We start from the raw sequence: 11978 nt of genomic DNA, 5'->3' as shown, positions 1-11978 counted from the left end.
CAACTCTAAGCAACATTTAGTTTTATTATACAGGTAATTTCAGATACATGCTTTGAGATTATATAACTGATGCAATTTAACCAGATTGTAGAATGAAGTGAAATAAGTATTGTTAATATACACAAGGTATATATGCTGCCTAAATCCAGGATCAGATGTCTCAATTTCAGTAACCAGTCATTGTTGCCATGGCGGCTTCAATACTACCATACAATTGTTTGGCACTCCAATACTACTACTACTACTTTTATTTTTAAAACCATGAATCATCATTCATGGTTTTAAAAATAAAATAAGTTATAAAGATGGTTACCATAATTGAATAAAATTTGTCGACATTTCAGTAAGGTAAAAATCTTCCAATTACAAAACAAGCATACCCTGTCATCATTGAAGAAACCAATAACTTGAAGAGGGGATCCCAAAATGCTTCCACGAGGACATGAAACTGGTCAGATGGGAGCAGACCCAGCATGCCTGATATTGTTCTCTTCATTGCATCCACTGTATCAGCTGGGACATCTTTTTGGATCAGACTCACATCCAAAGGCTCTATTTCTTGTATCAAATTTGAGAGGATGGATTTCTGAAAGATAACATTCACGAAAATATCAGGAAATCAAAATATGGAGATTCTGCAAGATAAAACTTAGTCGAAAAATGAAACAATGTAACATAAATATATTTTTAACATATAGCGCTAAGTTTCAGGGAGTGAAGAGCCAACATAGTATGTTATGACTATTTTGAATCAAACACCCAATCACTAAAGGGCCAGAGTTTCCAAGAGAGGTCATTATATTCAACCTGGCCAATGCAATGCTCTGTACTCCAACCAAGCATTCACTAATTGGATATATCTTGTTGTCTCAGCTATATAAGCCAATACATCACAAGATCTCAACTGATATCGATGTATTGGCCAAGATTTATTTTAGGCTTTTTAATTAACTTTATTGGGTTTACTAATTATTACATTTTAGAAAAGATCCTTGAATGGTAGTTATTCTCAACTTTACTGATATCAACTGATATTTCAATATCTCAGTTATATACATCAGCCAAAGTATCAAACTTCTCTGGCCTTTACTCTTGGCTGAAACAAACCAGCATTTCTGTTCATCTTGTTTTCTCTTTCCCACTGAGATAGCTAAGAAATTAGCCTTTAAAACTATTAGACTCTTAAAGGTAAATCTTCCAACACCTTTTAGTGTTCTGGTGAAACTTTTCAGTCAGGCTTGGAGATATTGAGAAATACCTGGCTGATTCAATTCATACACATTAAACTTACTATAGGACATATTTTGATCCCCTACCGAACATAGTAGGACCAAAACAAACTTAAAACATTGGAAACTTGAGGTGGAAGAAATAGAAAGGGCATAGAGAGAAATGGGAAAGGGAGAGAAAAGAATTAAAAATGAAATATGGGTAAGGCATCACAATCAACGGGTTGTCTTAAAGACAGTAATTTTCTCATAGTATAGATGTAGGTGGGCTGCTAGAAATCCTGTCCCAACGCACAATGCCTAATTGATAAGCTTGGTTGGGCTCTGCACCAACCAATTAGCTTATGGAAACAGAAGACCTAACCCAAACATGCAAAGTTGAAAGAAGAGAACAAGACTCGGAAACACAATATTAGAGGATTTGTAAACACGCCACACACGTGAGAGAGAGAGAGAGAGAGAGAGAGAGTTGCCTGCAGAAACTTTATAAATGTTCATGGGTTTTCTTTAGTATAAAGGAAACATGTGCAAAGCTTGTAAATAACTCATTGGTGTAAAAGCCTTCTCTTTTAAACATGATAACTGTATCGTACCCCCAGATTTAAACATCATAACTATCCATATGTATACAAAATGATAAAATATATCCTTGCAGCACATCAAAGTGCAGCTGAGTGCATCATGTATGTTTGGCATGTTCTTGACAAAAACTTTAATAAGCAACTGATGTCATGAATTAATATGCAACAGATCCAAGAAAGAAGCATGGCAAACCATGAAGACATATTCAACTATTCGAGGGGTACTCTTTAAGTACTGATTTGGAACTTTACACGATGGCAGCATGAAGGAGAATATGATGGTTCGACCAATACATAGTTCATCAGTAACTTAAACAAAACTATGTCAAATATAGATTCATGGATGAGAAAACTTGTAAGCTGGATGAAGATGCTACAACCTAGAATAGCTTTGTGAGGAAATTCATCAGAAACTGCAGAAATGATAAACACAGCAATCAAGCGATTTAGGTATTTAGTAGGATATCATCCATGTGCACTTTGATAGATAGAGAGTGATCCACTCCATTCAGCAGTGGGTCTATTATGAAATGAAAGACCAAATTATCCATGCTTTTCTATCATCATGACTGGGAAATTATCAATGACAGAATGGTCTGGAAAATAGTTCAACTCAAAAAGAGAACATTTGGAGGCATGATGAATGAAGTCACCACCTTGAAATTCGAGCTTTGTATGAATCTGATCTACATTGAAAAGGCTGTTAAATACTTAAATTATCTTATGGATGAACTAATTGAGGCATGTAGGAAGAAGGAGCGATGAAAAATAGTCAAGAGAAAATGGAGATTGGCATTTCTTATTTAAATATATGCCTTGGATCTGCTTTAACACAAAAACACCTTGCAAGGCAAGGCAGGGACGTGGGCACTTCCATGCAATTTAAAGGTTCTGCGTGTTACAACTGGCGTTTTTATACTCTTTCTTAGATTGTCTTTGGCATTTATCATAAACCTTTGAACTAGAAAAGCCCCTCCATTCTGGTGTGAGCATTTCAACCACACCTGCGTGCTCTTGTTTATTTTGTTCTACTAATTTCTAAACAAATGAGTCTCCTCATGAATGTAACTCGGTAGCCGTTGAAAATCTGTGTTATTCTCACTTTTCTTATCATGTCCTATTTTATTGGCATGCCTGATTTCACAAAACAAGAACCTAACCACATTGGTTCTTCAACAGAATCCAAAGAACTTGTGCCTGACTTATTGGTATCTCAGAACTACCTCCGCTGTAAATTTTAGTTCTTATTTTCTGATACGATTTGGGGCAAATGAATCTGGACAAATTCCAGTTACAAAACAAGCATCCTCATGGAACCACTCACCACTTCAATCAAATAGAATACTCCCTACAACAAGACCAAGACTTTCTTACGAATTCACGCCATCTCCTCCAGGAAACAATTTTCATAAAATACAAGCCAAACACCCACAATTACCAAATCCCAATTTGAGATTACCACGCAACAACCCAACAAAAGCACTAAATTTGAGTTAAAATACTCCAAAGTTCGCGGAATTCTTCCACAGATTTTTATGCATAATAACGACTTACCAAATGACACAGCCCCAATCACGACGAAATAGGAACCCTATTTGATTCTAACTCAAGAGAAACCGACGGAAACGGAGGCGAACCTTCGAGATGCGGCGATCGGATTTGCCCTTGGCATTGAGCTCATCGAAGGAAGAGGCGGAGGCGGAGGCGGCGACGAGGACGAGGAAGCGACGAGGCCTCAAGAAACCAAGGCGAGAGGAAGGAGAAGAAGAAGAAGGAAGCCTAGTCGGCCGGGAGGCGAGCAAGGGCGGATGGCGAGGTCGCGAAGCGAACAGAGCCCGAGGGAGGAAAGCGGCGGCGGTCGGCATGCCCGTCACCGCCTCCGCCCTGTCTCTATATCTCTCTCTCCCTCTCTTCTTCTACCGGCGTTTCTTTTTCCCTGGGTTGACTGTTTTGAATTTGAGAAGGAAGGGTGGGTGCGTCGAAATGCTAGCTCGGAGCGTCAGAGTCGTCGGCAGGCGACGCGTGGATGCCACCCTATCCTATCTTGATGGACTACCTTGGCTTTCGGACCACACATACGGTGCGATCCATCCGTCCATGATTTTTTCGTGCCACGCAGTCCGCATACGGATTGAATGGATTAGATCGAAACCTACCCACGTATACTATGCTATTAAGGCTAACCTAATTCTGCGGTGAAAAACAACAGCTCTAATGCTAACTTCTTCCGGTGAACCGCCTAAAGTACAGGTGTATGGATGGACAGATGAGAGTTGCTCCGTATGAAAAAGTTGATGAAGTATAATATGGCGTAAGGCTGATCTGCAATCATCGAAAATGATCAGGGACCATTGATGCATGTCGGATGAAGATTTTTTGATGTTTAAATTATATAAAATTTTAAAAAAAATTGAGAGGAATGAAAAAGAGAAGTTTGAGAGTATAATGTTGGAAGTTTCTTTTGTTGTACCTAGATCTCTTGTGTTGTGTCCAATATTTATAGAGGCGATAATAGGATCACGAGATTAACAGATGAGTAATTAAGTTTTTTCCTTATCCAGTGACTCAGAGCAATAAGGATATTTTTAAGTGTGCTATGATTGTGCATGATTACTGATAATTCAGAGATTCAATTGATCCTTGATTTTGTTAGACATATATCATCGTTGATTTTGTTAGGCATATATCATCGTTTGATTTGATGAATCCAACTATTAGACATGATTTTAAGGAGAGCAAATCTACGCTCTTTACCATTCTCTTCGATCAAAAGTTTTCATGCACCCTCGAACACATCGTTTCCACGGGGAAAGAAGTGTATGTTTCACGTTCCTAAAATGGCCACGTAGATGGATATTGATGTTCCAAAATCCAGAGGCTGATAACTTCCTCCACTTCATCGGTCCGGAGGTAGTCTTGCGATGCAAAGCACCCGTCGCACACCAAATGCTTTGATACACGAAAAGGACCTAAAATAGTCCGGTGGATTTGGGCCCGTGCCATCTTGGATTCTTTTGAGTGCACTTAAACCAAATGCTGCAATTTATGTTAACGTGGTACCATGAGTACTCTTCTTAGCTTGGGCAAGTCGAGACGATCGACTTGCCTTAGAGGATAGGGTAGCAATACTTAACTCATTTAACTTTCTCAACTTGATTCAACTAGTTGTAAGTCGGGATGGATTACTTGTTGAATAAAATGTTCATATTCGGATTTGGATTGCTGACCCATTTAATAAATTAGATTTGGGTTAATGGATTGAGTATTAAAATGGGATTATGCAAGAAGACAAAGGTCTGGGCACACAAGATGAGCATCGTATAGAAGACAACACGGGGTGGGTGCATAGTAAAACGGGAAGGATGTGATAGATCTTGTTGGAAGTACAAGAGATCTTCTTATTGAGGTCAAATTGTTGGAGAACTGTCTAACATAGTATGACATGTGAAGCAAAGATCCAAGGAGGTCGCAGGTGAGGGTTATGCTTGAATTTGTTTAAAAGGAGGAACAGACATCTGGTTGGAAGTTGGAAGAAATGGTTCAGAACTCTTGCACTAATTACAGATGTGACCCTTAATAGGAATGATTTATTCGTAATAATTGATAATATCAAACCTAGTTTTTTTTTTTTTGGGCACGGTGGGGGGTGAATTGAGAAGCAAAGGAACTTGCAGGTGATATGTGAGCTTATGTGCATAAACAAAACTACCACCAGATTTTGTAGCTTCTTTACCTCTGGAGAGGTGAATAATTAATAGTGATCCTTAATTATCATTATGGTTCAATCAAAATTTTTGGTGATAAGTCACCGTTATATTCTAGGGCTTGCTTGTTGCGGTAAAGGCTGTAATGTGTACATAGCTGTCAATGTCAGGTTAGATAGCACAATCCATAAGCATACGATGCATTGTTGCTTATAATAGAATTTGATAGAATGCATGATATGATAACCATATAACACCTAGGAGATAAACTTTCGAAGGGCTGCTGCAAAGCATGCAATATGCTGTGTAACCTGCCACGATCTCTCATTTTAGTTAATCATTTTAAACCATTGAGTCAATTTTTTTATGCTGAATTTTTATTTTATTTTTTTCTTATATCTTGCTGTCTCTGTTTTGTAAATATCTCATTGTAAATAGCTACAATTCACTTTAGTAAGAGCTGGATGGCTCTTGCTCAACCTCTCTTTCATCATCAAAAAAAAAAAAAAAAAAATGTTGAACTTTGCATCTATTTCTATATTTTTTTTATTACCTGATGGATTTGATTGATCCAAAGTGATGAATTCAAAATTTCATCAGATTCAACTAGTAGTTTCGCAACATAGGATGTTGATGCCAAACTCAATAGAAGAGTGGAACAGCAGTCAATATTTATACAAAACCATCTTAGTTTGATAAAAAAATGAGTCATCATTAGCATTTTGGACCTTGACATGTGAAAATATATATCACCAACCAACACCCCCCACCCAATGGAATTACCACATATACATAAAGTGCAACAGCATGTTTGATTTATTACTAGAATCAGAATTAGAATTAGAATAGAAATTGTAATGGCCATATCCTTCAACACATTTGATTCATAATCGGAATCGAGATTAGAATTAGAATAAGATTTAAATATTAGAGAAGAGTATGGATTAGATTTTTAGAGATTGAAACATTTCCATTTCCTCTTAGGGTTGGAATAAAAATGAGACTCTCCTCAACCAAATGGCTAAAATGAGAGCCACGTATTCATCCTTATTCTCATTCTAGAGTCCAACTCTTCCAACCAAATATATCCTAAAACCAACACAACTTATTAAATCAATTCTACCTCTCCAATCTTGAAACTTTCATGTTTATGTTGTTCTTTTCATATTCGATGTCTATTGAAGCATCTTCCTTGTGTATTTTTTGTTGATATTGCTTACAGAAATACGAGGCTAAGCAAAGTCTTTAGAAATCTGATCTAGTAAAGATCTCTCTTTCCATCTTGCAACTTCTCCTCAAAATCACTCTCCCTTTCTCTTCTTCCTTTTTCTTCTTTTCTAAAAGCCATGCATGGATTTATTCCACTTAACAATACCCCGGTTATCTCAGGAACCTCAGTGTCTTTAGTGAAATACATCATAATCCTCGTTTGAGATGAGTCTGTCATGAGCTTGCCTACTCTTCAGCACTCTTGGGATGTAATGAATCTTACTAAAACCATTAGAGTGTTTCTTCCAATTGAACCTATTATTCCTATAATAAATTTTTGTAGGGAAGTTCTAAAAACTTTATTTCTGGACTAAGGACCAATATTCACTTCTATTACTTCATTTTGTGGACAAAATTTTTTTCGTTCCCAGAGTTATCCCAACCAGATGAGAACTAAACACCGCTTGTATTTTTTTTTTTTTTTTTTTGATTGCCTTTATCTTTAGTATCGACAAAATTAGCACTTTATATTTAATCCCAGTGGCACACAGTTATGTGAAAGTTTGTGAAAGAGGCTCGTTGAATTTTGGCTCCCATCTTGTTTCTATGAGGTCCTAATACTCCTAAGCTCCAAACTATAGCTAGGTTTCAACAAGTAAAATAATTAACCGTGCATAATTCTTTTCACTATATTTGTTAGGTTATTGTTACGTGCAGTTAGTCCTTTGCGTATAAGAAATGCAGCAAGTCATTTGGTTTAGTGAAAGAGACGAGGCGATTCCCAACAAATTAGTCTCTTGGGTTCGCTTGCAAAACCAAGCTGGCCAAAATAGGCGTGGGCTCTGACTTCTTTTTGACAAACCCAAGATCCAAAACAAATCTAGCCTCAACATAGCCTGGTGGCCCATCTGATACCCTCATAGCCAACATCAACATACCGTACCGTAAGATAGCAATGTATGATCATGAATGATTCACTTTAAACAGATTTAGATTTGATATAAATTGATTTAGATCATAAATAGGTTGACCTATCTCCAACATGTTTATTGATTAGGTTGGATTTAGATTTAGACTTTTGATCCATTTAGCTTATTTTGATCTATTTAATAATTGAATCGGATCATAATTCAACTCGTTAATCTATTTAAAATTTATTTAATCTGTTTAAAATTGATTTAATTTATTTCTGATCAGTCTAATCCAATCTACTTAATCTATTTAATTCGTTTAATCTGATTTGATCTATTTAATATATAAATCATATGGATAGGATAGAAATAGCTATTTAATAAATATATGGGGTCCAAATTTAAATGTTTGATCCGTTTGATGAATAGGTCAGACTTAGATTGATTAATGTTTGATCCAGCCTGATCCAACACGATCCAATTGCCAACCGTGATATCAAGCAACGGTCCCAAGCGTACAAACAAGGGATACCTTACATTCCCTATCGCTAGTATTGCAACACTCGAGAATGGTAGTTGGAACCTTGCCTACTGGTCCCTAACGAACACTCTCACATCACTTCCATTTGAAAGTCTGGTGGCTCGAGTTCCTCTGCATCTCTTCTCGGTTCTCACGGCCCTTCAGCTCTCCATTCTCTCCTCCACCATTCCGATGCCGTCTCATCTCCCTTATCACTACCACCACGTACCTCCTCACCGAGGCCAGCGCAAGTGTGCTCGAGCCCTTCTCCCTCTTCTTGTTTGGATCTGGGGCACGTAACTCTACCCTCTCTTCTTTATTCGATCACTCTCAAACACATTTCCTTTCTCATTGTTACCCTTCTTTTCTTATTTAAACTTTGAAGTACAGCGGCCGTGGGTCTCCGCTATGGTTGTTACGGCAAACACCGGCTTGTTCTGGGACCAAACTCTTCTCGAATGATGAAGACCAGCTCTCTCTTCGTAGAGCAAGTTCAGGTGAAGGATAAAGCTAACCAAGGGATACTGCTTTATGGGTTCAAGGATAGACCCAAGCTTAGCTTGGAAACCAACTGGACTCTCTCAAAACATCTGTTCGTCGACTCCTATGATCGCCAGGTAATAAGATCTCCGTTTTCATCTTCAATTTTTTTTTTTTTTTTTTTTGCCTTTCGTTACTGAGTGTGATAAGTGTTGGTGTTAACAAGTAGGAGTTTATTATGGTTTGTAGGGATTCTCCTTGTGGTTGAACAAAGGGTCTAGGATTTGGATGGATTGGGAGGTGAACCATGGTGGTGAGAGCTATGAAGACATGCTCGTGGTTCTGATCAAGGGTAAGTACATATACTATTTAGGCAGGTTACTTGCGTCATGGTATGAGTGCTTCTTGTTCTTAATTTTTGCCTAAAGCAAAATGTTATACTCCTTGTTGTGCTTGGTGTTTATTTATAGGAGAACAGAACTTGAAGGGGTTGCAGAGATACTACCCAGGTTCCCACTTTCATCCAGGCGATACTGGTGACGGTGAGTGGGTTCCTCTAAACCCAATGGGCCTTGCATTATTGCTTCCTTTACTGGACGTTCGACTGGGGACTGGGTTATTTTATTTTATTTTTTTGTTGCATTGCTTTCTACCACGCACTATGTCGACCTTTCAGAGTACAAAGCTGTTTGGTTGTTCTTGTAAAATTTGTTTTGCCAAAATTGGCGGGTCATAAAACTGAAAAAATATATTTTATGAAAAACAATTCTCCGCATTTTTCATGAAAATGTTTTATGATGATCTATTTTAGGAAAATACTGTGAAGAAGAGCTCCTTAAAATGTTGACAATATCAATGAGATCATGAGATTACATCTGCCGATCTTGTATTTATCTCTCTATCTACCTTCTTTCTTCTTCTCCTCTTTCTCCTCCTACCCTCTCCCCTTCCTTCTTCTTTTCCGCCTCCTCTTCCTTCTTTCCAATTAACAATCTGTATTGTTTGAACTAGCTAATGCTGGTTCTTTTGAAGTTTAGGATTTTTATATAGCACCACTGCATAAGCCATCATAGGAAAATTAAAACCTCTATATAATTCCCTCAGATCTTAACATTTTCAACAAATTCATGTAAAATTCCTGATCATCTGGTAGTTGGTTACATTGCAATTCAACTAATATAGAAGAGTGTGTATCGAAATTTGGAAGTTTGCCAGGAGATTCTATGCAAGAATTATAAGATATTTAGGACTTAAAGATATAATTAAGGAGTTTCCTGAATATTTAGCTTGGGTAATGTTTCCTTCATTTATCTGAAATGGCTGGCTGTGCCCCTAGATTATACTTTTTCTCATGAAAAAAAAAAAGGGAAAAATAAAAATAACCCACTGTAGTAACTTCTATAAATTTGTCATGATGGTAGACATCAGCAATTCACCATCGGTCCATAGTGTACCTGCCAATGTAAGCAAACCAAACCCTTTTCAGGGTAAGCATTAATGAGAACACCTGGTTTTATACATTTTATTGATCCAGTGATGAACCCGGCCACCTTGCATTTATCAATGCTTCCAATGAAGTGTTGATATACATTTAATTGGTGTCCTGTATGAGACTAGTTACTACTTACTAGTGACAAGCTTCCTTTTTCTGAGTGATCAGGCAATAGAAAAGCAGAGTACACTGTTGCTGAAGATGATACTTATTATTTCGGTGTCGTGAATTTAACTCCTCGAACAATGGTGATGATCTTGAAGGTCAATGTTACATCGAAGATATACGATATCAGTCGAGCAAACAACATTTGTTCAACGACCGATGGTTTGTGCAAGCTTGAGCTCCACCTTCCAAGCACTTGCTATTATGTGTTAACAACACCAAATAGTGATGTAAGATTTATACCATCTCACCATTAACACCAAATAATAAGATTTTATCAACAGCTCCATCAGAAGGAAGGAACTCTAATGTAGTGGTTGTTTTTAGGTGCCCATCACCGTTTGGCAAGTTGAACTATCTTTTGGAGCACGGCTGGTCTCATATTTAGTGGTCACAGGTATCTCCAATCTCCAAAGTCCCAGTCATTGTTCTGTCTTAAAGTATCAATGAATTTACCACTTTCTTTGATCTGTTATGTCTCATGATCTTGCAGGGTTTGTCATATTTATTGCGTATATGGTTTTGAAATATCTTGGAGCTTGTGATTCTGAGCAAACATTACAAGTGCAAATTCAAACAGCGGCGACAGAGACCGATCCAATACTACCAAGAAAGGAGATGCCTTGTAAATATGGAACAAATGAAGAGGAGCCTGAATCAAGTTCATCTTCCTCTTCAGAAGATTTTTATGATGGGAAGATATGTGTGATTTGTTATGACGAAAGGCGCAATTGTTTCTTCACTCCTTGTGGACATAGTGCTACTTGTTATACATGTGCAAAAAGGTAAGAGATCATATGAGTATGAAGTTAGTATTTTTAATCTTTTTTTCTTCTGTTATATTACCCATTTGTCATCATTTTTTGTTGGTTTTACAGGATAATGGAGGAGGAAAACAAGGTATGTCCAATCTGTAGAAGGCTCATTCATAAATTAAGAAGATTGTTTAGTTCCAGGGATGATCCACAAGGTGCAATGAGCGAAGGTGGAGAAAACTCTTAATTGTGAACTGAACAATATCCTGATGGAATAGCCCCTCATTTATTTTGGGGAGATTCGATGTTTGACTCTTGGAGGTGTTTCCCAAATATTAGGCCTGGATAATTTTTCCAACTAAATTTTCCTTTCTTCTGCAGTAAAAGAAAAAGGATCTCCACTTCGAAGATGACAGAGTTATTTGCATTTCGGATATTCATCACTAGTAGAAAGTAGAACAAGATTTATTTTGAGGAGAAAGGCTACTAATTTATACTTTATATTGCATCTCAAAAATAAATACCAACCATATCATGTATACATATGGCTTTTTGATGATTAATCCAGTCATCAGACATCCAGGCTGGGCTTAGCCTAATGGTTTGGTTCTCTTACTTATCTTGGACAAGATTCTAGGTCTGAATCCTCCATATATGTAGGTTGATGGAGATGGAATGCTTACATTGCATCTTACGCTATCATGATGACAAATTTTGTTCATGTTTCATTCAAGAAACATTGTACATGCCTACATGGATGCAAAGTTATACCTAAATTCAAGTATAAATAAATCTTATCCTAATCTCATAAAAGTTTGACGTATTCTCTCAACAATTTAGGTCAAATAGGCAACAACCCGATCTAGATCAACCCGATCCCATCCCACATGTACCTTGGAAACACACTAGTACTTGGTCCATATGTTAATATG

At 37.3% G+C, this 11978-nt stretch overlaps 2 protein-coding genes across 2 annotated transcripts; one reads left to right on the top strand and one right to left on the bottom strand.

Moving 5' to 3' along the window:
- Positions 1 to 325: 325 nt before the first annotated feature.
- LOC140855639 (uncharacterized) lies at positions 326 to 3812 on the bottom strand. Its single transcript, XM_073251852.1, has 2 exons — positions 3448 to 3812; positions 326 to 586 (listed from the first exon to the last, which is right to left on the bottom strand). The coding sequence occupies exons 1-2, from the start codon at positions 3673 to 3675 to the stop codon at positions 341 to 343; spliced, it is 474 nt and encodes a 157-aa protein (XP_073107953.1). The 5' UTR covers positions 3676 to 3812; the 3' UTR covers positions 326 to 340.
- A 4467-nt stretch (positions 3813 to 8279) lies between these two features.
- Positions 8280 to 11456, top strand: LOC105058426 (E3 ubiquitin-protein ligase APD1). Its single transcript, XM_019852233.2, has 8 exons — positions 8280 to 8446; positions 8545 to 8771; positions 8884 to 8986; positions 9105 to 9176; positions 10295 to 10521; positions 10619 to 10688; positions 10785 to 11076; positions 11170 to 11456. The coding sequence occupies exons 1-8, from the start codon at positions 8347 to 8349 to the stop codon at positions 11291 to 11293; spliced, it is 1215 nt and encodes a 404-aa protein (XP_019707792.2). The 5' UTR covers positions 8280 to 8346; the 3' UTR covers positions 11294 to 11456.
- The last annotated feature ends 522 nt before the right edge of the window (positions 11457 to 11978 follow it).

The sequence above is a fragment of the Elaeis guineensis genome, chromosome 2 (assembly GCF_000442705.2).
Source record: "Elaeis guineensis isolate ETL-2024a chromosome 2, EG11, whole genome shotgun sequence".
Taxonomy (NCBI): Eukaryota; Viridiplantae; Streptophyta; class Magnoliopsida; order Arecales; family Arecaceae; genus Elaeis; species Elaeis guineensis.
The sequence above is the reverse complement of the archived record's forward strand: the minus strand, read 5'-3'. Positions and strand labels throughout refer to the sequence as shown.

Bases quoted from the DNA above. Each gene is read 5' to 3' on its own strand.
- LOC140855639 (XM_073251852.1), bottom strand. From the start codon at position 3,675: ATGCCGACCGCCGCCGCTTTCCTCCCTCGGGCTCTGTTCGCTTCGCGA. The intron at 587-3,447 runs GTTCGCCTCCGT...GTTATCTTTCAG, and splicing joins CCGATCGCCGCATCTCGAAG to AAATCCATCCTCTCAAATTT.
- LOC105058426 (XM_019852233.2), top strand. From the start codon at position 8,347: ATGCCGTCTCATCTCCCTTATCACTACCACCACGTACCTCCTCACCGA. The intron at 10,522-10,618 runs GTAAGATTTATA...GGTTGTTTTTAG, and splicing joins TAACAACACCAAATAGTGAT to GTGCCCATCACCGTTTGGCA. The intron at 10,689-10,784 runs GTATCTCCAATC...ATGATCTTGCAG, and splicing joins CTCATATTTAGTGGTCACAG to GGTTTGTCATATTTATTGCG.